At 38.5% G+C, this 27900-nt stretch overlaps 1 protein-coding gene across 1 annotated transcript; it reads left to right on the top strand.

Annotated features, from left to right (window-relative positions):
* The first annotated feature begins 912 nt into the window (after positions 1–912).
* On the top strand, positions 913–9434 carry LOC140237995 (oncoprotein-induced transcript 3 protein-like). Its single transcript, XM_072317925.1, has 5 exons — positions 913–1062; positions 4082–4482; positions 5344–5446; positions 8388–8598; positions 9268–9434. The coding sequence occupies exons 1-5, from the start codon at positions 913–915 to the stop codon at positions 9432–9434; spliced, it is 1032 nt and encodes a 343-aa protein (XP_072174026.1).
* The last annotated feature ends 18466 nt before the right edge of the window (positions 9435–27900 follow it).

A 27900-nucleotide genomic window follows, 5' to 3' on the forward strand; every position in this document is an offset into this window, starting at 1 on the left:
CAAAGTTTGTCAGCGCTGAACTGTCAGCGCTGACAATTTCAGCAAAATCCTTGGTTTTGATTGGCTGAGATGGTCACTCTGGTCACTGACTGTTACTATGGTGATTCAAGTTGTCAGCGCTGACAAACGTTGATGAAACACCCCCCCCCCCCCGGAGGGCATTTCATGAAGCGTTTTGGTCGGATATTTTTCTGACAAATTGTTACAAGCTACAGAAGTCCTTACATCTGATTGGCTGAGAGCAAATTTGTGCGACAACTTTGAGTAAAATAAACTCTCAACTTTCAACTTTCAACTTCATGAAATGCCCCCCAGGGGCCTGTTGCATAAAACTCCAACCGGATTTTTTTCTGGTTGAAATCACAAAATTCCGGTTGGAAGCTCCCAACCAGAGTTTTTATGCAACGGATTTTACATTCTTAGATTAGCAACCTTAAAAAATTCAGGTTGGGCAAATCCCAACCAGAATTTTCTAAGGTTGCTAAAAAAGTTTTATGCAACGGGACCCAGGTGTATAGCTAGTAGAGCAGTAAATGATGCGCGAATCATGCGCATACGTCACAATGCAAAGACGTCATTCTCTTTGTTCGGGACAGCTGTAAGTAGTTCAAGCGCCTGCGAATGACACTCTTGCTACAAAAATGCGTGACCTTTTCTCAAAATAACTCGTGAGGTCACGCTTTCTCAACAGCTGCTCTCCAACGCTCCAAATCTGGCACAGTTCGGTACGGTACGCTTCGGTTCAGTTCGCTTTGGTTCGCTTTTGAGCGCTCGCCCGCACCCTTTGTGACAGAGTGAAATAATGACGTGTTTAATGGTTTGAATTCTGTGATTCATCTTTCGTGCAAATCTCTTTTTTTTTTTTTTTTTATTTTTTATTCAGATGCACATATCCTGTGTGACAGTACAAGAATGACTGTTCTCTTCGATAAAAACCTTCTACGCGCTGGGACCGATGAGGGCGACATTCACTTTAAAGACGAAACTTGCATGGCGTACGATCACGACAGTCACAACTATGCGCTCTCTACTACATACGATTCGTGTCAGACTGAAATGGAGGTAAATTATTGAGTGGAGAACGGAAAATCTCACTATTCACTCCCATTTATCCAGAGAAAGAAGACAAAATACGATTTTCCAGATAAACAAAAGAAAAACAATCGTTCTTTTAGTTACTGAAGAAGATATTTTTGATTTTGCAGGAGTTTGTAAATTATGCAAATAATCTCACAATAATCCAGGTTTAAGTTTTTTGGTTGTCATGTTCAGTACGCGTATGATTTATTAAGATACGAATTAAGCTTACGTTCATCAGTCATATCTCTGAAATTGACATTCATTACTAAGTTTCACTTCTAATCCATTACTTTTAAAGGGGATGGCTAGTAACTGATCAGTGGGAATCAGTGGGAATGCTGGGGGATGATTGTTCCAATCCTTGTGGGATTCATTTAAGAGTACATATCTATTGTTGTGTGAAAATTATTTGCTTCAGAATGGTCTCATATTATTCAAGTAATGTTCAGTTTAATGTTTCCAGGTTAGCATGCCTGTACAGTGACACTGACACAACAATAGATATATAATGTACTCTTAAATGAATCCCACAATAATTGGAACAATCATCCCCCAGCATTCCCACTGATGCCCACTGATCAGTTACTAGCCATCCCCTTTAAGTGAAGTCATTTAGTGAACAAATGATTCTATTTAGAAAATCTATCATCATTAAAGATGTGGGCATAAATTTTGGTGGTTTCCGGAGATTCTGTTTAGGTTGCTGGCAGATACGTAGCGACATAGCAGTATCAGGCGTTGGTCCATTAGAATACTGAACAATAGCCTCAGCATACTTTTATTTTTGATAGTCAGTCACGTACACTTACTATTAAATCATTATTGGATGAAAAACAACTCAAGAAACTTTGAAATATCATAACCTCGCAAATGTCAATCACGTGTCTATTTGGTAGATTTTTCGCTAAAGAGGATCAGCAATAGGTAGTACTCTATCAAGTATTTACTCGACCTTGGCAGGAAACTTGCAGGTCAGAGAAGGGACATAGAACTTCCAATGAGGGATGTGGCTTGAGAGTCTTGATCAGAGAGACTAATCCTTTGATATAGGAAGGCTTATTTTCTAGAAAAATATACAATACTGTCCAGTTTTTGCGACAAAAGATAATATAGAATCTGTACATCAAGAGGAAAATATGGGATGCAACGATTCACAATATTACTCGCCGTAAATGACATTATAGCTGGCTAACAGTATGCCTACTTTAAAGGACAAGTTCACCTTCATTAACATAAGCAGTCAGTCCGCAGCACGCGATAATTCGCTCGTATTTATTCAACTCGTATGCAAGCCCGCTTTAGGCTTGCATACGTAATGAGCTGCGTAAGGGGATTTTGTCCTTGGGCTTTCGGCTACAAAAATACACCTTATGTTCACAAATTTGGTATCAAATTCAAGGAAAATATGTAAACTATCGTCACATGTTACTCAAATTATTGTAAATGAAAAATATCATAGCGTAATTTGAGCTTCAAAAATGATGAAAAAAGTAATTCGTGCAGCACACTTTCAAGACGTCAAAAAAATACCAAATTCACCTTGCGTCTCAATGAAAATGCTTTATTTGGTAGTCCATCTCCTAATCTTTGTATCCATGTAAATATCTTGACAATTTGTTGCTTAATCCGGTCAGGAACCAGTAAAATATTCATCGATGTCAGTGCTGATCAGCTTGAAACCGTGCAATCTCAAGAGTAAGCTCTCTCATTGGACAGCGCCTGCACTCAGCGCTTGCATTACGTCATTACGCTGCTACATAACGGTTTCATGCCACTTGCGGTTTCTTGGCACGGGTGTAGTTCAAGCGCTGAACGCACGCACTGTCCAATGAGAGAGCTCTTTCGCACCACTGTACACTTTGTGCGGAGCATACTTCTGGCTTAGGAGTGAATTTTACAGACATTTCAAAACGGAAAAACTAGTATAAATCATGCTTGCGTCTCCTTGACTCCAATATATGATGAGTATCTAAGTTTCCTCTCTACGAAAAAGCCAAAATCAGAAACAACAGTTTCTTAATCCGGTCAGGAACCAAAGAAGAACTTTAGATGACAAAATCTTCCGTGAAAAGCAGGTAAAATTTACGCAAATTCAACTGATTATATAGTCATGATAAGATCCGATGTTATAGGCAAATTTAGTATCAAAATAAAGATCAAAGTCTGGAAAACAATTTACCGTGACTTGTAGCCATGACGAATGTATGTACAAGTCGCTACACTGTGAAAACCATAGCCCTATCAAAGTCTCGCAAAATCTCGCACGACGAGACACCTTTCGAACGCAAAGATCGTCAACGAGAGTGCTGAATAAATCTTACCGGATCGGCTCATTAGCATACGTGCTGCGGACTGACTGTAAGGATTGAGAGAATGTAGCAATATTAGTAGAACACACCATTGAAAGTTCGAGGAAAATCGGACAATCCGTTCAAAAGTTATGAATTTTTGAAGTTTTTGTGCAGTCACCGCTGGATGAGAAAATTACTGTAGTGTATGATGTCACATGCGTACAACAATATAAGGAAAATATAAAGAGAATTTCACAAAATTTCATCTTTTGAAAAAAGTATACATTCCCGTGACTCGTAACTGACATATGTTATGGGTAATATTAGTCCCATTGCCTTTAGAAAGAGGCAAGTCAAGTGCTCTTTTATTATGCGAAAAAAGTGAAAATAATTATATGTTGAATTTTCTTTACATTTTCTTTATACTTTTGTACTCATATGACATCACAAGCCTCAGTAGTCTCCTCATCCAGCGGTTCCAACACAAAAATTTTTTAAAAATTCATAACTTTTGCATCTATTGTCCAATTTTCCTCAAACTTTCACTGATGTGTTCTACTAATATTGCTGCATTCTCTCAATCCTTATGTTTATGAAGGTGAACTTGTCCTTTAAGTTTCAATTCAAGCCCAAGTATTAATGACAGCCTACAGGGGTTTGCTATTGTCAGCTTTTCACTATGGTTCATTGGTTCTGTACAAACATTTCAGGCCATCGGTCGCTATGTCGTCTTCTCTAATGTGGTGACATACAACTCGCAACAACCCATACCCGGCACGAACATCACTCGAGATCACGCCTTGCAAATCTCCGTTCGTTGCGAACTCGATCGCCGCCAAGTCCTTGGCGAGAGCTTCCTTCCGATCACGGGCAAGATTTCGCTGTCGGAAGTCGGCTACGGCAATTTTTCGCTCAGTCTCGATCGCTACACGGATCAAACTTTCAACGAGGTCGTCGACGATGATCAGGCCGAGGTCGGACTTGGTGATCCACTCTACTTCGCCGTCAATCTGATGTCTGTTGGTGGTCTAGCCGTCTTCATCGAAAAGTGTTGGGCCACTCCGACCTCGTACCCGAATAATCGCAACAACTATACCTTTCTCTCTGATGGGTAAGAAGAAATACCTTGATTAAACGGACAAAAAAAAAAAAAAACGAGATATCCAGTGTGACCTCTTTGTTTGTCTATGTTTGGTTAAAGAAGCGAAGTTAACAATGGTCTAGGATACTACATTGCATTCAACAGTGTTAGGGTCGTCTTCATGTATATCATTTTGAAACTTGTAGCTTTTTGACATTGGCTCAATATAAGATAAAATCTGAAGCCCGTACTAGATGAAATTGATATATTGCTAGAAGCGAAGTAAACGATTGCAACAGGCGAGACAACCCTACTGGAAAGAACAGTGTCCCACAGTGTGTTCACATATTCGACTATGTCAAAACGCTCGAATTCAACAGTGTGAAAATGACTTTACACTGTGGTGTGGTTTTCACATAGTGTTCACAGAGTGTGCACATAGTAATGCTTTGTTTCACACTGTGAATCGATGACTCACGTTCGCTCGAATTTAAAAGTGTGAAGAGATTTCACACACTGTGTTGCTCACACAGTGGCACACTGTGTTCTTTCCGGCAGGTAAGAAACATGAATCTTTTGATGATAGATGTTACCAGTTTATATCCATTATTCCTCTACCAGAAATCGGAGAATTTTGGAGGACCAAAATATTAAGATTGAAAGAAGAAGAGAAAGGACAGATACTTTACTATTCAATCGAACACCTAATGACAATTAAGTCAAACGTTTAATCAGTCTATAATCATTGATGAATTTTGATACTGTTGTAGGTTACTTAGTACACATGCAGTTGAGTTCGTTTTTAAGTGTTTGACTGAAAATATTTGCTAATGGACATTCAATCTTCATGCACAATTGTATTTCTATACTCTTTTCGTGTGCATATTTTAGATGTGCAGAGGACCCGACACTACAGATTCTAGATCACAGCAGCGACCCGTCATTCAAGCCGTTCATCATTGATGCATTCATTTTCATTGGGGAAAATCCTGAGGTCAGTAACTGTTACAAAGTCTATGAAGGACAGGTTTTATAACTTTGTACAAACCTTAATGACAATTTAGGAACCTGAACGCGACTGTGATTACCGTAACATAATGTGGGTCAAATGTCATATTAGTTGGTAACTTCAATGTGAATTATTATTACCAACATGTTTAGATGGTAAAGCTGTTGAATTATTGACCTCCTTGGAGAGCATAGGTTTACATCAAATAATCGCATCTCCCACCAGGGTGACTTGGGATAGCTCAATTCTTATTGATCACATTCATACCAACATTTCTCAATTCAGAAGGCACTCAGGGATCATAGAAACTGATTTAAGCGACCATTTTCCTGTATTTGTCGTTTTGAACACTTCTCCAGTGAAAGCAAGAAAAGCCCAACTAAAAAGACTAAACGGTCATATAGAAACTTTGATGCTGCTTCATTCTGTGAGGATTTGGGCAAAGTAGAATGAAGGAAAGTTTAAAGATGTAGCAATGTTAATATTGCCTACTTGACATTTTATCAATTTCTGAAAGACATATGTGACAAGCATGCGCCGATTCCAAACGTTTTTACAGGCAAAAAGTGAAATTCCCCTAGAAAACCATGGGTGACTTTAGCAATTTTAAGATCTATCAACAAAAAATATAAGTTATACAAGGTATGCAAGGCAGCATACTTTGGAGGAATTCATGCCGCAAAATATATAAGATACAGAAATATTCTTGGGACTGTTTTGAAAAATGCAAAGAGAATGAATTACAGTAATTCATTTCATGAGCATAAGAATGATACAAGCAAAACCTGGAAAACTGTAAATGAATTACTGAATGGCGGAAATACAAGTAAAAAGAACACTGAAGTGGATAAATTGGTAACAAATACTGATGATGTATATAGAAAGGATTGTCACAACAGAAAAAGATGTAGCTGAGACCTTCAATGACTTTTTCGTGAACATTGGCCCAAAATTAGCAGAAGTGATTCCAGCAGGAAGTGGCAATCATATGGAATATTTCTCATTGAGAAATGAAAAATCATTATTTCGGGCACCAGTTACAAATGGGAAAATCTGTAATTGCTTCCAGGCATTGGATAAAAGGAAAGCACATGGTTTTGACAATATACCAATATGTTTGTTAAAGGACTCAGCGCATCTAATTTCTGAACCACTGACTTATATCTTCAATTTGTCACTTGAAATTGGAGTTTTCCCAGATGCTCTGAAAATAGCAAAAGTTACTCCAATTTACAAGAAATGTTCTAGGAAAGAACCGGGCAATTACAGACCAATTTCACCAATTTCACAGACCAACAAGCGGTTGGTGGATTTTTTGGATTCACACAGTATTTTGTACAAACATCAGTACGGTTTCCGTAAAAAGTACAGTACTAAGCTCTCTGTAATCAACCTTGTGAATTCACTTCTAAAGTCTATCGATGAAGGTGAACACACCATTGGTGTATTCATTGATTTTCAAAAGGCCTTCGACAGAATAAACCACAAGATTCTCTTAAGCAAATTGAGTTTTTATAACATTCGTGGCAAACCTTTACAATGGTTTGAGAGTTATCTTGCGAATCGATCACAAGACATATGTTACAAGGAAACAGTCAGTAGTCCGAATACCTCAAAGTGTGCTGTACCACAAGGATCAGTTCTTGGGCCGACGCTCTTCTTGATATAAACGACCTACCAAATTCAACTTCATTTTTTCATTGTAGACTATTTGCTGACGATTCAAATATATTTCATACAGCAACGTTGGCCAGAGGGAAGTTGACATGGGGATCATCAATCTGCATTTAGGGAAAATTCAAGACTGGTGCAATTCTAATAAAGTGACAATTACTTTGATAAAGACAAATTATATTGTTATAAAAAGTAAAAAATGGGAGGTTACTGTGAAAGGAACAATGAAACTATCAGATGATGTCATTAGTAGAGTCATTAAAGGATCAACACCTACTAGCACCTGTGCTACCTCTTGGTTCTTTTAGCAACCTCATTGTGTACATTATTGCCATATTGTAGCTCTTTTTTGATAAATAGTTTTAGATTACATAATCATTTATCCATTATTTTATATTATAGATCATATTCGATATGTTTTTAGATCGTTTAGACAGTTACGTGTATGTGTGCTCTGTATTAATGTTAATGTATAAACATGTATTCAAACTTTCTTGTACATATGTTGTTGTTATAAATAAACTCAAACTCAAACTCAGATCGATACATGTGTAGCTTAAAGGGACTGTACAGTACTGGTTGAGGTGGGGATTCATGTCTTGAACATTCCTAAGTGAGATAATGAAAAGTCTCTTATGAAATATGAAAGAGCATGTAATTCTAAGGAGGATTCAACGTTTATTTGATGAAAATTGATTTTCAAATGGCTAAGATATAAAAAAAAAAGTGTTAATAATAAAAGGCGACATGCCACAACTTTATTATGATCTCTTTGTTTCACCTTGTTTTTGGATATCTCAGCCATTTCAAAACCGATTTTCATCGAATAAACTTTCGATACCCCTTAGAACTGCATGCTCTTTGACATCTCATAGAGTGGTTTCTGAATATCTCGCAAAACGTTAAAAGCTAAATCCTCACCTCGACCAGAACTGTACACACCCTTTAATTGTCTTGAAAGCTCCAAAGAAAGGGGAGAACATGGGCGATAGGGCGTAGAATTGAATGGAATGGAATGGAATTGAATTCATTTCAATTGAATTGAATTGGATTGAATTGAATTAAATTGAACTGACGGAGATATAGTGGCACAGTGCATCGTTTTGAGTACCACGACTATCATCGAAATTAATCATGAGAAAATGGACGGTATTACCGTATAAGTTCGAAGAGTGTATATCCGTTTCAGGAATGGTGTAGTGACTACCTGTGACGTTGGTTGATATGATTGCCTCACGTCTTCATTAACCAGGTTTTCGTTCACTGTGAGGTGCTCGTGTGCGACAGCGATGATCCAAACTCGCGCTGCGCTCAGGGATGTCAGTCACGCGTTCGTCGCAGCGGGCGGCAGCGCCGCGGCACGAGGTCCGCTCCACATCTCATCTCAAACGGACCCCTCTCCCTTAGCAGGGCTCATGCTAATTCGGAGAACGTTGATCAAATGTCATCATCAAATTCATTCGGTAGGTTGGTCACATGATTCTTGTACACTCTCAATGTTTGTGAAGACAAGAGTGAACTTTCCCAAGGTTTTATGTTGCACTGTTCGGCCTGAAAGGTCAATCTTGGTGTTAAAATTTTATCATCGCATGGATTTTGATTAAAAGTTCAAATAAGAGCAGGAACATTAATTCCTCATGTATGTAATGATGATTATAATTACGTCTTGAAAAAAAGATGAAATCACCACAGCAGCAGACATGCAGTGAAATAACTTACCATGGATCAACTCAATCCACAGGAGAAAATATTGATAAACTGTATAGCCTTAAGAACTATAAATAAGAACTCCTCAATTTATTGTTTCTTTTTGTAACAGTGAGAATATCAGAGTCTTTTAATATGTCGTGATCAGGACTTTTGTTTGTGTTGGTTGTTGTTATTATCATTGGTGAATTAAGATTCAAAATTCCGCCATCTATGGGCAAATTGTTAGTATCTGTGGGTAGTTGTGTTAAAATACAAAACCCCGCCACTGCCCCCCTCAAAAAAAAAAAAAAAATAGAAATAAGATATCAAGAACGTTCATAAGAAAAGGGAGGAAAGTTTTCTTTCCTTGCATCTTTTTTTTTTTGTGTGTGTGTGTGTGCGTGTATGTTCTTATGATACCTGTCCCCGTACTCTATTCACAGACATTCAGACAATGGGAATGGCTGTGGGCGTGGCTATTGGTGCGGTAGTTGTTTTTGTCTGTCTGGCGGTTGTCATGGCTATTGGATTCATCTTTCTAAGGACCTTTAGACGAGGCGATCACCGCGGTTACCGTCGCATTAACGTCAGTGAAGACAGCGAAGACTAACATGGCAGCTGTCATTCCTATTCACTAAAATATGTGCGAGAGGCATTCATTTAAACACATAATGTATCAACAATAAATTTCCCAGCAGAATGTGGCAGAACCAAATGATCTAAGCTATCAATGACATCAATAGACCATGATTTCAAGTGCTCTTTATTATTTCACAATCGTCATGCACGTCAGATGTGAGGGTGGGATTTCACGGAGCACGCGAACGATTTGCGAAGGACGCAAATAGCAAAATCCAGCATTCGTATTTTAGTCTGCAAAAGATCGCCAAACGAACGTGAGGGTTCGGAAGCATCGTCAATTGTTCGCGAATGTCGTTTTTACTTCGGCGAGGATTTCAAAAGTTTGAAATTTTTTGCGAACCTTTTCCGCACACTTGGTCGTGATTTGCTCGTGAATTGTTCTCGAAAGTGTCTTTAAAGCCTCGTCATATGCGCAAGACCTTCGCAAGACACGCGCGATGTTCGCAAAATATTCGTGAAACCCCAAACAGACTCCGAAACTTTGGAGAATGTCTCGCGTATGTTACGCGAAATCTGCGAAGTTTTTCCGATCATTTTACGACGTAATCGCAAACTGTTCGCGTACCTTTTGAGATATTCTTGCGAACGTTTAGCGCACGTTTGGGGGATGTATGACCTATACGTTTTCTACAAATAAAAATCGTAACATACATCTAAACATCAAACAATTATTAACAACTATAGTAACAAAAGAAATTAAAGACTAGCAAGGAGAAATAAATGTTTGATATACAAAAAAATCGTAGAATACACTTAAAATTAATCTAAAGTATGTAAAATTTCATTTGAACTATAGAGATTATGTGTTGGAGGAACTGCAAAAAAAAAAGATCAAAGGCTTTACTAGTGGAGATATGTCCTAGGAAAAAAAAATGTAGGCAAGCACACGATAGAGAAATGAGAAGAAAAAGAAAGGAGAAATAGAGGAAAGAAAAAAATTCAACTCAAGACAGCTTCCACCTCTCCTTGGGTACATTTTCTCCCATGATTATTGAAAATTTTTCGTTGTTCGCATTTCCGTCGCGTGTTCTTCATGAACGTAACATGCTGTACTTTAGCAATGATACACACGACATTCGCACATACGTCGTGGAAACTTCGCACAAATTGCGCAAGAATAGTTTTCGGCTTCATTGTCGGAAAACATTCGGAGAAAAACTTTTCCGAATGTTGGATTTTGTCATTCGCGTCCTTCGCAAATCGTTCGCGCGCTCCGTGAAATCACACCCTTACACTTACTTCTTTTGTGTGTTCCTTCGATGCCAATGAAACACACGTGCACGAAGAAGTGCGTATTCTGTCAAAATGAGTATCTGAATATAAGAACGACCCAAGTCCATGGAAGACCATTTCGAGTAAACTTAAAAAAACTTCATATCTTTTTTATTTGTCCAATAATATTCTATTTAACTGTGATGGGAAGGCAACATTGTATATACAAATTAGAACATATATTATTATGACAATTAACATTTACATTAATTGTGGAGAGGCCATTTTGTGTGATGGACTTGGGTCTTTCTTTGATTCATATACATGATATTCTGCTATAGAGATGAGAGAAGGATGAGAGAGGGCGCTATAATATGAATGTAAGAATGACCCAAGTCCTTCATTCTTACATTCATATAAGATTTAACTCATTTATTTCAGGCACTTCCGGGGGTAATTAGGATTTATCATTTCTACACAAGATGAGTCCATGCATATGCTACAATTTCCCATGTCAAACTGAATTTGGCCAAAAATTGGACTTGGGTCGTTCTTATATTCAGGTCTTCAAATGCTTGGGAGTTCATAGTATCGCTGTTACAGTAAAACGGTGGATGGCATATCTCATTTATAAAAAGTAAGATTTTGAATGTACAATGACTCTTATTCAACGACTTATGTTAATGTAGTTTCACTAATTACCATAACAGCTATCTTTAAGGTAGATAACAGTCATGTTTCAAAGTTGACAAAACTCAAGTGAAGGAGCAGTCATTAATAACTGCCGGGTTGATACATCTGTAAACTATATATCATTGGTGAAATGTAATTCATTACGATGCTTGTAATCAGCAAGTTGAAAATGTCAGTACATGTAGGCTTATCCCAGTCTTATGTGATACCATTGTATACGTTATTATTATCTTAAATGTGTTGAGAGTTGAAAGCAGCAGTGTCGGGTTGTTCATCTTATCACTTCCTAGCCGGTTTTCACCTTAAATAAATGCCTGACTCCGATACACTATGTCTGTAAGGATATATGCTGGATTAATCGAACAAAACATTTTCCTCCAAATCAATAACTGAATCATGCACACACAGACACAATGCTTAAGGAACATACACTTCAATTATGTGAAAGTGCATTAATTTTCTAATGATCAGAAATTATCAAGATCATCAGAAAATAGAAGTGAGAACGATATTTCATGTTTAAAAATAGCAGATTTCCGCTCCATTCTTCCTTATAATTCCCGAAATCCCCATTCTCCCTGACTCCATTAGTGCATCTTTAACGGACACGGTGTTACTGCAAACCTCTCTTCCTCATTTACTTCACCCTTCAAACCTATGACACACAATGATCAAAATAACCAAACCTGGGGTTAGGATACCCAATACCAATTTAGATTTTATTCCATTTAATTCATTTTATCCTATTTGGACACAGGCACTAGTCTTGTTTCAGCCAAAGACTGTCCTTTCATAAGTCTCTGCACCTTTGAAGAAAAAAAAAAGTGTTACAACATTGTACAGGAACATAGAGGAACATATAAAAATAATCGAAACTCCATAAAAATACAAGCCAACAACGAAAAATGACATTGGAAAGAGTTCCTTTCCAAACGATGCTAAATGTCCATTTTCCATCAGATTGGACTTTTTGACAGAAATATTCCGAAATAGTATTATATTAATTAGTTAAAAATTCAGAAATAATACTATATTGATTAGATAAATATCAATGTAGAAATGCAGATCTTCAAAAGGCACATTATACTTTATCGTATATGATGGGGTACTATTGTGGGCCATCTAGAGTCAATGCATGAAAGTTTTCAGAAACATGTGATTTTTTTTTTCTAAACGTTTTTGTCCTTATGACAGGCTAAAAATAACAGTCCCTCCCTTTCTGTGCCAATGAACAAAGTGTGCACAAAGATTGCACACAAACCTATATAGGCAGATCATAATAATGTGGCACGTGGTGTTATGGTTGGGTGAGCTCAGTTTCGCAAAAAGATTTCAACCTTCTTAAACTTGCAAAATCCATCCAGTTCATTGATGGAATCAATTTCAAATTTTGTTAACATAACATGCAGTTGTCTCGTGGTTGAGTGAGCACACTTTAAATGAAGTAAGAAAGATGTACTGTAAATACATGTACATAGTATGTTACAAATTAGTATGCTTCATTTATCAACCTTGTGTACATATAACGATGTGTCGATTTTACCACTGATAGTGTAACCTGCTTCAAAGACCCCAGATATTACTCTTGTGAGTTGTGACTTTTGAACACTGACTCGATAGACCTTTGTCATGTTCACATAGAAGTTTGTCGATGATTGTAATGACAACCGTGAAATATTATTTTGATCAAAACCTTTCCGTGAAAAGATTACACTATTTTGATAATGGAGGGGGTTACTTGTTTGTTGAACCCAAAACTTATGAATCCTCAAGGTGCAGAATAACAACGAACTCTCGGAGTTTATGTATTTTGAATGTAAGGTTATAGATGTGACCTACTCTCATTTTACAGTAATCTGGTGACAACTTCGCAGCTGCAGGTACCGACATTATTATCAAATTATGCTGTCTTTCAATATCTTAGCGGTGCTCTTCTTTCTCATTCAATTCTCTCTGCTTTATGACTGTGTTAGCGCTTACACATACGCTTTTTAGTGTACTCCCGTGATCTGAGTGTGTGTGTGTATCTCTCTGTCTACTTTATTCTCTGCAGGGACCTACCCTTACACGCATATGTTCTTCTGTTGCCCCCCCCCCCCACACACACATCATATTAATTTCATATAATATGTATAAGACATACTCTAGACTGATTAAAGGTAAGGTTTACTGCAAAGTTTATTCTTTGGGCCCTACATAATATACTGGATTTTCACAATCTTCCTTACCACTGTGTGATCTCTATAGTGTACGTTACGCATGAAATTTGTGGAAATACCGTGTGTGCGTGCGTGTGCGTGCAAACACATGTGAGAATGGCGAGGTGATGATATTGTTACCTCATCTCACTTCCATAAGCGGTTACGACCAATATACGGGGATTCTCCTTGTGCTAATTTCATTTTATTTCAAACATAAAACTATACAAAAATACGATATAAAGTAATATGGGTCAATCATTATTATACTCACGTAATATAAGAAAAATAGGAGCACTCCCCCCCCCCCCTCCGAAAAAAGGCGACACATACAAAGTTAATGTTACATGTTACATTAGCAAGAGTATACCAAAATACAAATCACCACAACTCTCTCTTAACACACACACATTTACACACACACAAACTACATGATGCACCCCCCAAAAAACCCAAAACAAACAAACGAAACAAAACATACCAATAAGAAGGATAAACGGCAATTCGGTATGTTTCAAATCATATTTTGATTTTGTCTAGCAGAATTACACATTGATTGGGTAAACACTTTTTGGTAGAAAATATTTCGAACAGAAACGGGTGCTATTCATATGGACAGATATATTAAGAATAAACATCTAGGGAAACTCTTCTGAAAGAGAAACTGTCATTGACATGAACATCTAAACAAACCTTTTGGTTCCGATAGCGGGACTCCGAAGCCCGACCAGCGACGAACGACGCCGACCGATGCCGAATAATGACGAGTTTCTGACGAGTGGCGTAGGATGTATGCCGAGTGCTGAGAGTGTCGCGTGCTGAATAGCACCTCGGGAGCGATGCCTGCTGGATGTCGCGTTATAGCGATGCGGGCGGAAAATATCGTCCTGAGCCCAGCTCATCCCTTAGGTAATTAAAATATCGGGTTACAAAAATAAGGAGGTATTTCTATCATTCCTACCTTTAAGCTTACCTCTGCCATTTTTTTTTTTGTCTGCCACTTGTCTGCCACATTCATCTTATCGACAAACGGTATGTACCTTTCTATATAATCTGTTCAACTACAATCTTATCTATTGTAACAAATCACCCTCTTACTTGTACATAATATTGTAACTTCTATACACTGCAATTTAATAAACCAATAATCACCCTATTAAATTAATAATTTTCTCACATTCAAACCATTTCAAACCGCCTCTTACTTTTATTATTCTTACTAGGAAGTGATACGTGTATACTCCTCGAGAGTACTACTGCTTACGATAATTATTATGCTTCTCAAAACATCAGAGTAATTGCGTATAAACTAAATCAATGACAATAGCTCACCATGATGTGCATTTCTTATGCCTCACTATTACTTTAAAAAAAAAAGAAAAACACCTCATCAATAATTTTGATGCAATAAGCAAACCATATCATTCTCATTTTGTAACGATTTATTCCTTACGTTATAAATATCTTCCTTCTTAGAATTCAGTTTCTATATAAAATATATGTGAAAATTAATTACACTTCTGCTTTCAGAATATTACAACTCTTCAGAATATTACAGCTCTTCACATTTTCCAGGAAAAAAATACTTTTGCTCAAATAATGTAAGAAATTAAAATTTTCCTCCACTTTGACAAGGGATATGCAAAAATACATAACAAAATACAATTAGTATAACAACTTACAGTTCAGGAAGGGGTGTGCCAAGCTGGGGGAAATTGGGACTTCTCCTGGCCTGTGCTGCCAAAAGTTGCGCTGAAATGGTGCTTCTCCTGGCCTGTGCTGCCAGAAGTCACGCTGCCTGCAATGCTCTGGTTCTGCCAGCCATGCACAACCAATTGCAAGTTTTGGCGTGTGCCTCAGCCTCAGTGCCTCCAAATCCCTATAACACACACACACACACACACATAGGAGCCTATGTTGCAGCTCCTCAGCCTCACATCCTTCTGCAAGAAGCTCTGGGTGTCATCTCTTCACTCTCACACTTTCTCTTAGTCCATGGGCCAAGACCCGAAAAATGGGTTGTTGGTACCATCTGAGGTGGCACAACCTTTTTGGTGTCAGTTTGTTTGTCGGACATAGATATGCTTATCAAGCTATGATAGCATTTCCAAATGAGTAGCTTAGTCATAATAAATGAATTTTCTAACCAATTTGGTCTCGTTTTTATATCCCTATACTTCTGAATCGAAACTAAACCGCTATACAAAGAAGAGCACTGCCTTCTGTATGTCCATAGGTGTTCTGTTGTAAACGCGGTGCGCTTAGTTTTTATTCAAGGCAGCGAAGGGAATATCCAAAGGGTTATGATGTCCACAGCTGTCACGCGGTGCGCTTAGTCTTTATCTCGACCAATGTACCGTTATCATATCTAAAGTTCCTCATAAAAGGGATTTATAACGATTATCTATACCGTTTTTATACTACCCTATCAACAAATATATCAGTTTTAAACAAAAATCACTCTGTTCATATACAATATCATTCATTATAATGTATCGAAGTGTACCGGTACATTGTTTTGCATTATCTTATATTGTTGGAGGGAAATAAAGCGACATTGGCGTGGTATCAGCGTTTTCACCGTAGCGTTTTCGCGGGAAAATGATAAATAATTGAAAGATACGGTAAAATTCACGAGGAATTGCTTTTGTTGTTGTTGTTGTTTTTAGATAAAAGGATATACACTGTATCATACCCCTCGGATATTCCCTTCGCCTTCTAGAATAAAGACTAAGCGCTGTGGACATCATAACCTTTGGATATTCCCTTCGCTGCCTTGAATAAAGACTAAGCGCACCGCGTTTGCAATAGAACACCTGTGAACATACCATAGAGCTGCATTTTACAGCTCTATGGAACATACAGAAGACAGTGCTCTTATTTGTATAGCGGTTAGTTTCGATTCAGAAGTATAGGGATATAACAACGAGAACAAATTGGTTAAAAATTCATTTACTATGACTAAGCTACTCATTTGGAAATGCTATCATAGCTTGATAAGCATATCTATGCCCGACAAACAAAACGACACCAAAAAGGTTTTGCCACCTGAGATGGTACCAATATCTGGCCTGGCCCATGGACTATCTCTCATTATTATCTTTGCACTCTCATACTCACTTGCATACACAAACACAAAGGATTTTGCATCCTACGCAATTAACCCACCTGTGTGGAATATGCCAAAAACCTGGGCTATGTATTATTGACTTGCTAGGCAGACTGGTAACTTATCCCGTTCCTTATAATAATCCCTACCTGGTGAATTCAAAATAAAACTTAGATGTGAGCATGATCCTAATGAAAATGAGAGGAAAAGGGGGGGGGGTTAAAGTGGTCACATTGTGACATTCAGCCATTATTTAAAGTTGTATCATTGGCAATTCATCATATCAGCAGCCATTCCTAAATTCAAAGCTTACTCTTCAAATAAATCAGTGAAATCATAATGACAAGCAATCATTGTTTTATCGTTAGCAAATAACACAAAATGGAAGAAAGACGTTGTAACAAGTGACAAGGAGAGTCTACAAACCCCCCTTTTTTTTCAATTTAAACGAGCACTTATTCCTTAAACACGTCACTGGGATATTTAACCCGTTTAGGACGTGTCCCGAGTATACTCGGGCTGACGTTTTCCTAGTCTAGCGGGCGACGTATTTTTAGCCTGAATCAGTCCTTGATTGGCAGTCAATAGAGGGCGCGACGATGTGGAAGTCAAGTTGACTAAAAATACGTCTAGCAAGAAACCTCCGAATAGAGGCGTGGAAGCGGGCGTGGCACGACAGTTGCCAGTCTTCAATATCGAAGTTTCATTGGCTGAGCACCAATGTCAATCAAAACACATTGCAGAACCCAAAGGAATTCTAGTCTACTCTCCTAGGTATAATACATATTGTCTTTCAGTGAAAATATAATTTCCCTGTCTCTTTCACACCATCATAGTATTTTGCCATTCTTTCCCATTCATTTTGATGTGTATAACATCTTACCTTACTTCAAATAAGAGAATGATAGCAGTCAATGACCACATGCATTTTAAAAATTCATGAGGGTTCTGCACATGGAAACTACTCCAAAATTACTGCCGAATGCAAACCTCTCACTGTTGTTGTAAAGTCTACGAGATATTCACTGTCATTGTCGGTTTTGAAAATGTGATTTATGAATTTTCCCATTATTATATTTTGGTATGTTTTTCACTTTAAAGTACTTTATATTTTCATATTAAATCTACTAAGATATTTGACAAATATCAATTAAGTATGCCGCCAAGATAACAATCTCTATTGACAAGCACCATCTACATTAAACAGACATTTCGTGGGTGATCACACTGTCATAGGAAAATCCGTCCGTGGTACATTTCCTGTGAAAGGTAAAAGAGAAGATCTGCGACACAAAAGGATTCCTGCAAAGCCAAAGGCCCGGGGAAACATAGTGCATTCTTTGCAATCCGTAATTACGAGACGCCAGTCTGAGATGGCGGTACAGGTGTACTTGTGAAGGGAAGTCGATGCTGATTGACATTTTCTACACAAATAATTATGGAGATGATGACATCTCTTTTTGTCCATTCGGAATGCATGCTTATGCAGAAAAACGTGAAGCTAAATTGAGTAACACCAACAAGTTTGTGGATGATGCACAAAAAACGACATGTTGGGAAAGTGAGTCCAAAGCACCCGTCAAGATCCGTGTAGCTCAACTGAAGCGTTTGGCACCTTTTTCACCGGAAATATCTCTTTTAGAGGAAAGCTATCGTTGATTACGTAGAGACATTTTTGTTTAGATCTGTCAGAAATAAACTTTTCCCATCTTTCTCGACATGATTTTATTAATACTGTGTTCTTTCATTTTCTTTGTCGAAAGTATTCGAAGGATCGGTAATTCGACAACGAAATAAAGTTCAAATTCCGAAAATGAAGTGAACTTGTTTTAGAGACAAAAGACTGTAATGTGCTGTTATTGTTACTCCAAGGTTCCACAATTTCTCAATTTACTTTGTTTTGATTATGCAACCTTATTTTCTGTTAGCAAAAAAGTGAAATGTTTTTTTTTTCTTTTCGAAAAAAATGAAATAAAACTTGAATTAATTTGAACGTAACAAAAGGTATGATAGGCCTATTACGCAATGAAAATTGAACGAGAACACAGAGAGAGAGAGAGAGAGAGAGAGAGAGGAATGTGGAAAATACACAAACTCCCCAATACACTCACTGGCGAACTGGAATGCAATCGTACAATTTGCAAATTGCATTTTTCATGGAAACATGAACAATTTCTCCCTCTCCGCCGTATGCTCCCATAGTCATCTATGGCATCATTATGATGGGCCATGCATGACGTAGAACAAATATTACAAGAGGCCACCTTAGGGCTCCCCCCCCCCCCAAAAAAAAAAAGAAAAAGGTCATGCATGCGTGTACTGATGATACCCTCTGAAAGAATACTGTGTGCACCCTTGATCATTATCACCCCTTTCCATCATTATAACTAATCTACAGAAACGATGATCATCCCTCTTCTCGAAAGTACCAGCTTCTCCACGAATAGAAATAGTGTTCGGATTAACGAACCTTCATTGTTGGATTGACGAAGCTTGATTCATGCTGGGATTAACAAACCTTATTACATGTTGAATTAATGAATCACTGGAAAACAGGACCTTGTTGAACCTTCGAGAAAACGAACGCAATTTCATTTTCAGGCCATCAACAAACTTTAGGAATTATGAGCCTTATTTCATTTTCGGTATATCGAAATGGTCTATAGACCCTTTATTACAGCAATATTCTGGATGAAACTGATTTTGTCAGCCTTATGTGCAGGGTTTGAGTTCAAACAGGGTAAGATCCCAAAAGTATACTTTTACGACATTGATTTGGTCTAGAACAATGCTCAAGTAATATAACTTGCATACCACTTAATTATTGCACGTTCTCAATGAGCGATATCACGAAGTTTCCACCAAGAGACTTGTGTTATGGGTGAGAGGAATCAAATGCATGAGACACGAAAATGGTGAAAATGGTGACGTCAGATCCGTAACATAAATTTCATGTTAATTCGAGGTTATTTGTTACCATCGCTCATTAGGAAGAGTGGAAATCTGATATAAATGTTAGTGCACCAATATAAAGGGCGAAACTGCTTTCGTCATCCTTGCCGGCCTGCTCTCGAAAGTCTAAAGCTGCAAGACCTTCTGCTACCCAATGGGAACTGTCAATTCTGAGCGTTGATGAAATGATTTATCGAATGGAGATTATTTCTTATTATTACCTATTCAAAACCGTACATCCTTGGAGGTATGACAATAATCCTTTATTTCGCCATATTCTGGGAAACATTATTCTTCGGAAAATTTCTCCTAAAGTCTGGAAACATGTCTATCATAACTACTGTTCACGTTTCGTATATTTAACAGTATACTTAACTTCGATTTTACTGATTCAAATTTTTACTGTCGTTGTTTCTATCCCTAACTCACATTCTAGAACTATTTTAAGCACTAATGCTAGGTTATTTTTTCATCTGCAAATGGTAAATTATGCCTTTAATGAAACTTGGCAGCCATGTATATGTACGAGTTGGTGACGTTATGCCTATCAACTGTCAACTTTTGGGCACACATGCTCGAAGTCAAAAGGTCAAAAAGGTCAAATGTCCAAAATTTCACTATTTCCCCCATATCTACGCAATGCCTGAAGGTATTTCTTGAAACTTTGTGTATACATGAACTATACCAAATGAAGATTCTCCAGAGAGAGTTTTGTGTCGTGAGGTCAAAGGTCAAAGTTCAAGTGAAAATGTTGAATTTTACTTTCTCTCCATATTTCATTTCATTCATTTCAATTTATTTTCATATTTCTCACATATATCACAATATAAAGTAAATTGATACGAAATTTATACAGAACACAGTACAAAATAGAACTTCACCGGAATGTTCAAAGTTTGTCTTGGTATACATAAGATCTGTATATAAATATGCGAGTTAAACTGAGAATATAATGCGAAAAATATGATGGGGCCTGCTGGAAAGCAAGCTTATATAGAGCCGCAGGTCCCGTGATAAAATCAGATCAGGGGAATCATAAGTACAGATATTTTTTAGACCATACTATAACTGGGGGATCCGATTAAAACGAAGAAAGATCAAATCAAATAAGTGTTACTATCTCACAAATCTCACATATCTCACAAATAGTTCAAAATATCTTCATGGAACTTAGTACATATGCATGCACTGACTGGCAGTGATTATATAGGGAATGCATGGGTCATGGATCAAAGGTCAAGGTCAAATACTCCAAATTTCACTATTTTCTTCTTATCTAGATGCGATGCTTGCAGAATTTTTCTTTAAACGTAATGCATGCAATGAGATTAATGAGATTCTTTTGGAAGTACCTTGCCATGAGGCCAAAGGTCAAAAGGTTCAAGGTCTAGTGAAAGTACTAAATTTCACTTCTTCCCGTAACTTATGAAAGGGTCAAAAGTTAAGTAAAAATCCTCAAATCTTCAAATACACGCACTTTTAGACAATATAGTCATTCACCCAATTAAACCTACTTTAACAAAGGTGAGCATTCAGCACATTTGTGACAAACCTGTCATTTTAATATTTTTCTGATAAGTATTATGTGAAACTGTCATCACACGTCAAGACATTGTACTATAAACCTACAAGGTGAACCATGCATTATGGCGGAAACATATCAGTCGTCATAGGGGCATTTCTATGTGTGTTTGTCTATGTGTGTGTGTGTGTGTGTGTGTGTGTATTTTGCTTTGTTTTGTTTTGTTTTAAGTGGCCTCTTAGTGCAATTATTGTTTCTTCGTCACATATGGCTCGTCCTGATTATGAGTATACAGAGGAGAGGAAAAAAAGTACCTATTTTTTTATTTTTATTAATAATAGAATTTACAAATTACGATCGTATTCCGGTTCGCCAGTGAGTGTATATGTATCGGTAGTGTTTGTATGTTTTTAAGTACGTGTGCGTGTGTGTATGCGTGTGTGTGTGTGTGGGGGGGGGGGGGGAATTGTGCATGTTTTTGTTCAATTTTCACTGCGTAATATCCTACTTCTTTGTTATATCGCCACATTTTTTCACTACAGACAGCTTAGTTTACTTCATCATCGGAATTACGAACCCTATTTTGTCTTCGGATCAACGATCCTTCGAACAACTTCGGAAAGGACATCAAGGAACACAATTCTTAATTCACAATCTTGGCATAAAAGGCAGACAGTGTTTATCTCAGACAGATCTAAACTAATTTGTATAATATACGTAATAAACAATTCATGGGTTTCTTCTAAACGAGATGTTTCTCTTGAAAATGGTATCAGACACTTCATTTGAGCCACATGGGTCTTTTCTGGCGCTTTTGACGTGGTCATGGATTTTGTGCGTTGTGCTCTAGTTTCGTAACATATCGTGTTTCTGCCCATTGTGTGTGTGTGTGCTGTGTGTGTGTACACCATCCACATAGGTTAGCTCGTTAATGTTATTTCATTTTTTCAGCTTCACATTTTCTACATAGGCATGCATTTCGAATTGCCAGGAGAGATGTCCTTATCTACATTTGAGTTGAAAATGTTAATCAGTACTTACAAGTTTTCTGTGAGACTGGCGTCTCGTAATTTCATGATTGCAAAGAATGCACCATATTTCCCTGGCACTTTGGCTTTGCAGGAATCCTTTTGTGTCGCAGGTCCTTTCTTTCTCCTTTCACAGAAAATATTTCCTTGTATTTAATCTCAAGGCCATCCAATATTATATAAATATTGCATCAGCGAAGCACTTTTCAAAAGTTCATTTCCTACTGTAATCTCCTACTCAACATCAGTCGATCACGTGCCTTAAAAAATGCAACTTACAACACATTGTGGACTAACCATTCTTTGCTGGTCACATCAGCTGTAAAGGTTGAGCACTGCCTCCAGCATGTTCACTGACTGGAAGATGTAAAAATTTGTCTTCTTCGGGGGGGGGGGGGGGTGGGGGGCACAAGTACATTGAATTTACAAAGTTAGAAAGAGAAAGGAAACGGAAGTTAAGTGAAACACCCTATATTACTGTTCAATGCGGAAGCAGTTAAAACCAGATTCTCGTGTTTTTACATTCAGGCAGAGCAAAATGTAGAAAGGAAGAACCCATATATTCATGTACAGATAGTCACCAATAGTTATAGTCACTGATAGTCACTGTTACAACATATACAAGGTTATATGGATCCTAATCATATTGGCTAAGAGCAATCAATGCCTAACATACCCACCGGGCATATTCTTTTGCCATTGACCGCGTACTAACGACCGCTCGGAGATGAGCGCATGACTGTATGCCGTCATCACGCTGTATGACATCGCAGTTGCATACGTAACATTGCGGACTCCAGTCAGTTACAAGCTCAATCACCTATTTACTGTACACAAGCTCGTGTTCACCCAACAAGTGTGCTTGGGGCAGTTCTTCATGCATATTGGCGTTTTCAAAAGTAAGTTCTGCATGTAGCTGACTGGTCTTTACCTGCAAGATAAGGTAAAGGAAAAATAGTTCATTACACCATCTTATAAAGCAAATGATGCACAGGTTTTAAGTTCGGGACGTTAGTAGAGACTGATGCAGCTCACTCTCGGGTATTCATAATGTTGTGCAACATGCACTCGGCTACACCTCCTTTTTGTTGCTTTGATCGTAAATACCCTCGAGTACGCTGCATCTCCACTAATAAAGTCCTCTCACCTGTGCATTATTTGTATAATAGTCACTGATGGTCACGTAACTAATAGTCACTGATTGTCACTGATCGTTTTTAACAACTGAACCAGAGACGGCTTTTGTCGTCTTATCATTACATTCTCAGGAATATTGTGTTAACACATTTCTCGAAAAACAACCAAGGTCTCTGAAGGTAAAGTCCCCTCTTATTACTATGCAATTAGAAAGAAAATGATAAACCCTTTCAAATGCACGTGGCCAGACACATTATTTGAACAACTGCATTGTAGGCAAATTCTGTGTGCCCTTCAACGCGATACTCTTGACGATCGAGTACCGGTAATTTCTATGAGCGAGACAATTTGCAACAAAAATATTCTTGTTTATCTATAATACAAGGACATATGAATTGCGAGGCATGATAACTGATATCATTTCTTCATGAATGATCAATAATCTTTGATAAGTCTGTTAAATGTTAAATAGATAACCGTTTGCTTTCATTGGAAGAAAAGAAGAGTACCCAAACCGAAAACTCCTTCAGTTAATACTTTGAACCCGGAGGTGAAGGTAGATGCTAACAATGAATCCGCATATTTTACTTAAGTCTGCTACGAGTGTTATCTCCAGATCTTGCTTAATCGAGCAGTGTAATCATTCGAAATTATGACATTGCGAAGCACTTGAAAAGGTGAAAATTTTGGAACGTTTGTAAATCAATTCAATGACGTTCGGAACTCCTAACAGACTGGGAAACTCTATTCCGAACAAGTTCCGTGCAAGTTCTGGAATAAATCATATTATACGTCAGATGTAAACACATACACAGAGACACACACACAGACAGACAGACACACATTTCTAGTGTGATAGTGCGAGAGATCGTTCTTATGCAAAAAGTACGCGGTGCCTCATTGTGGATAGCACATAGTTAAAGAAATTAGACTTGAGGCGGTAGTTGCTCTCTCTTGTTTTCCCTTTCAATCGAGCTTTCGGCCTGTCATCAGGCCTTTATCAGGATCTGGGGCGTGTATTTTATTGTGACCTCCTGAATCACAGCAATATGCTCATCTTCTGTATTTGGCCAATCTCTTCTGTGGTTATGGCCGAGTATTTTGCTACAAGTCTGAAATCAAAGTGCAACATGCGCCTCAAGTCTAATTTCTTTCATTATATGTATGTATGTATATGTGACCGTGCACCTCAAAACGAACATAAAGTCGCACACCCTGATTTTGCGTGAGGTCTGAAAATAAGTGAAATGGGTCAACCTAGCCAAACTTGACTTTTTCATATTTTCTGAAAGAGAAGGTCTTCTTTTACATTATGCTAAAATTTGGTATCATAAAACGGGCAGGAAAGTGTGTTTTTTGGCAGTTTATCTCGAACATTTTTGGCAGAATAGTGTGATTAGGTGTGTCTTTCGAATCCCTTTTTCATTTCTGAAAAACCTTGTCCACACTCTTCACTTTCAACTCTAATAGCTTTTGAAAGGATAGTGCTACTGCTTTGAAAGTTGGCATTAATTATGGACAAAATGTGTTAATGAGGCATGTTTAATTTCAGTTTAATCTGATAATCCCTTCATTGTTGTTACTCTGGTGGTTTACTTCCTGTTTTTTTTGTCCCATTCATCGCACAGCCAGCACGGTTTGGTAAAGATTACGCGCTTGAATAGACACTGTACTTCAGAGCCTCTTTTCTCAGTTCACACTTTTCCTAAGTTTGTGCTTTCTTTCCAATATTTAGATAGGTTAGGAGAGTCCATTTGATTTGAGTTATACATCATTTTAAAGCTTAAAGTCTGCTCTTTTAGAATATGGTCTTAACTAAAAATTCATGTCTGGCGACTTTTTGTTTGTTTTGAGGTGCAGTGTCACATATATATATATACATATATATATATATATATATATATATATACAAGGAGCATGCGCATAAAGAGTTGAAAGGTTGGTCCGTCGGGTATTCGAGCTTGTGTCTGCCTGAATCGCTATGACGTCTCCGTGGCCGAGCGGTTAAGGCGTTGGCGTTCCATGCCAAAGACCCGGGTTCGATTCCCGGCGGAAACCAATTTTTCAACTCTTGCGCTTTTCCAAAAAGGAGGAACAGTGAGAGGAATAATGATGTCAAAGTTACACACCAATTTCTCCTTCCTTTCTCATATCTCATATATATATATATATATATATATATACATATCTTGCGCCGTTTCGTGATTGTGAGAGTATTTGACTGTCTGTACAAATGCCTGCGCGAGCCGTATCAGGATGGCCGATTAGGCGGGGTTCGTTTTGTTCCAGTTTACAACGATCCATTAAAAGTACTTGTACCTTTCTGTGCCTACCAGCTGTATTAGAAACAGCTCACCAACAAAACCGGCACACATACCAAGTTCCCCATCACTTAGATTATGTCGCTCCCAAGCTTCACTTATAGAAGGTGTTAAATTGGTACACCTAATTTTGTTACCAACTCAGTCACGCTAACGTGATATACCTTTTACAACCATGTGGTGGCACAAGTGTCGTTGGTGGACACGGGATAGGTGCTAGGTCGCACTTTACCAACTTCTCGCACTTCCTCTGGAGACGAGTAGAGCTAGGATCATGGGCACGAGGTATATGTGACGTATCACATTGCAACTACTCCCATAACCTCAGGCGACGTCTGGAACTAGGATCATGGGCACGGGGTTATGCGACAAGTCGCATTGCCAACTTCTCCCATATCCTTCGGTGACGACTGAGACTTGGATCTTGGACACGGGCTATATGTGATAAGTCACATTGCCAACTACTCGCTAGTTGTATCCTCAGGAACGGTCCACGAAACTTGTTATTGTGTCCTCAGGAACATGTGCCACCACTCTGCAGTCCGTTGATAATGTAGCACACAAGAAGACACAATGGAGACGATTGTTTCCGAATACATATACACTTTACTTCGTACACAATGCAGAGGAGAGGACATCCCAGAACAACACGTATGATTTTGTCATCTACGGCTGCTTGCTGCAGACCAAGTCATAAGGCGACCAGTTTAACGTTTCCTCTCCGCGTATTTGCAAAGTGAGGGAACAACTCGCACGGCCCTGGCGGAAGATGCGGATGGACCGGATATATATTAAATAAGCTACCATGTTGTCATGGTTACTATTGTACAACGATTATGCACTTTATCGCTGTTGGTATTAAGAGAATCCCAATTTGTCAACAACCGACAAGTAACTGATGGACAAATTGCCCTACATCGATGTAAATAAGCACTGAATTGATCACTGTTTTAGTAGTAGCCATGATTTAAAAAAAAAAAAAAACATGGGCGTGCATACTCGAGCAGAATTCGAACCTAGGACCTCCTGATCTTCGGACAGACGTTATCTCCACTAGACCACCAAAACACTGATCAATTCAGTGTTTATTTTACGTCGATGAAGGGCAATTTGTCAATCAGTAATGCAAACATCTCGACGGAAGAATTTCATTAATTTGAATGTCTACCCAGTACTTGCTGCATGCTATTATTAGAACCAACACTTGCTGTAGGGCGGAAGCTCGGTGGTCTAGCGGAGATGACGCCTATACCCGGAGATCAGGAGGTCGTAGGTTCGAATCCTGCTCGAGTATGTATACGCTCATGATATTTTATCACGGCTACAACTAAAACACTGGTCAATTCATTGCTTATTTGCGTCGATATAGGGCAATTTGTCGATCAGTTACTTGTTGGTTGTTGACAAAGCAGTGCTTGAGGCGGTTCACAAGTTCTTGGTACGTCAACTGACGTCCCGTCTGCTGTGCTAGTACTTTGACAGCAGCTCCTTTCAAGCTGGCAGCAAGTACTAGAGAGCTTCCTCTTCTGTCTAGCGGTTAACTCCAGCGCAAGCTTCGAAATGGCAGAGATAGTCCAGTACCGGTCCCTTGCCATCATATCTGTCTGGTATGACAGCCGGCTGGTTGGTTCTTTGTCTTGAACATCGTAATGACGTCCCTGGTCCCAGAGCTCTGGACGGCATTAAGGAGTGCTTGTGGTCCGGCCTTCCAAGGGATCGAGGTGCTTGATTAGGCGATGAAACCATTGTCACTTGTGACGCTTCTGGTTCTTTCACCTGTCGGGACGTTTGACAGTGCTGGGTTGCGAGAATTCGGGACAAACTGGTATGACATTACATCTGGTTATTAATCAAATTCATGAAAGTCTTCCGTACTCCAATTTGTCAATCAGTTGCAACCATTACATCCGGTTGTCCTCCAAATGTCACTGGCTGATCACTTGTACGAGGCGGACGTGACTGCTGCATTGGAGTTTGATGCTGCTGAGGTAGCTTTGCCGATGACGGAGCGACTCACCTCTACATTCGCATCTCCAAACAGCTGAGGTGTCCCTACTGGCGAGCGTGACAGTGGCGACTGGTTAGGACGCCCTCCAAGCGTCATCGGTGAGCAGCATGAGTTAGGAACCGAAGTTAAAGTGCTACTTCAGTTTGTCTGCGTACCGACTCGGACACCTGAGCAATTAAGTCGTCGATTTCATGGATTTTGCTATCCAGCAAAAGTGACAACTCCAACAATACATGGTGTTCAACGTGCTATTG

Source organism: Diadema setosum, chromosome 2 (genome assembly GCF_964275005.1).
Source record: "Diadema setosum chromosome 2, eeDiaSeto1, whole genome shotgun sequence".
Lineage (NCBI taxonomy): Eukaryota > Metazoa > Echinodermata > Echinoidea > Diadematoida > Diadematidae > Diadema > Diadema setosum.

Excerpts from the sequence above, each read along its gene's own strand:
- LOC140237995 (XM_072317925.1), top strand. The coding sequence starts at position 913 with ATGACTGTTCTCTTCGATAAAAACCTTCTACGCGCTGGGACCGATGAG. Across the intron at positions 1,063-4,081 it reads CGTGTCAGACTGAAATGGAG|GCCATCGGTCGCTATGTCGT; the intron begins GTAAATTATTGA and ends CAAACATTTCAG. Across the intron at positions 5,447-8,387 it reads TCATTGGGGAAAATCCTGAG|GTTTTCGTTCACTGTGAGGT; the intron begins GTCAGTAACTGT and ends TTCATTAACCAG.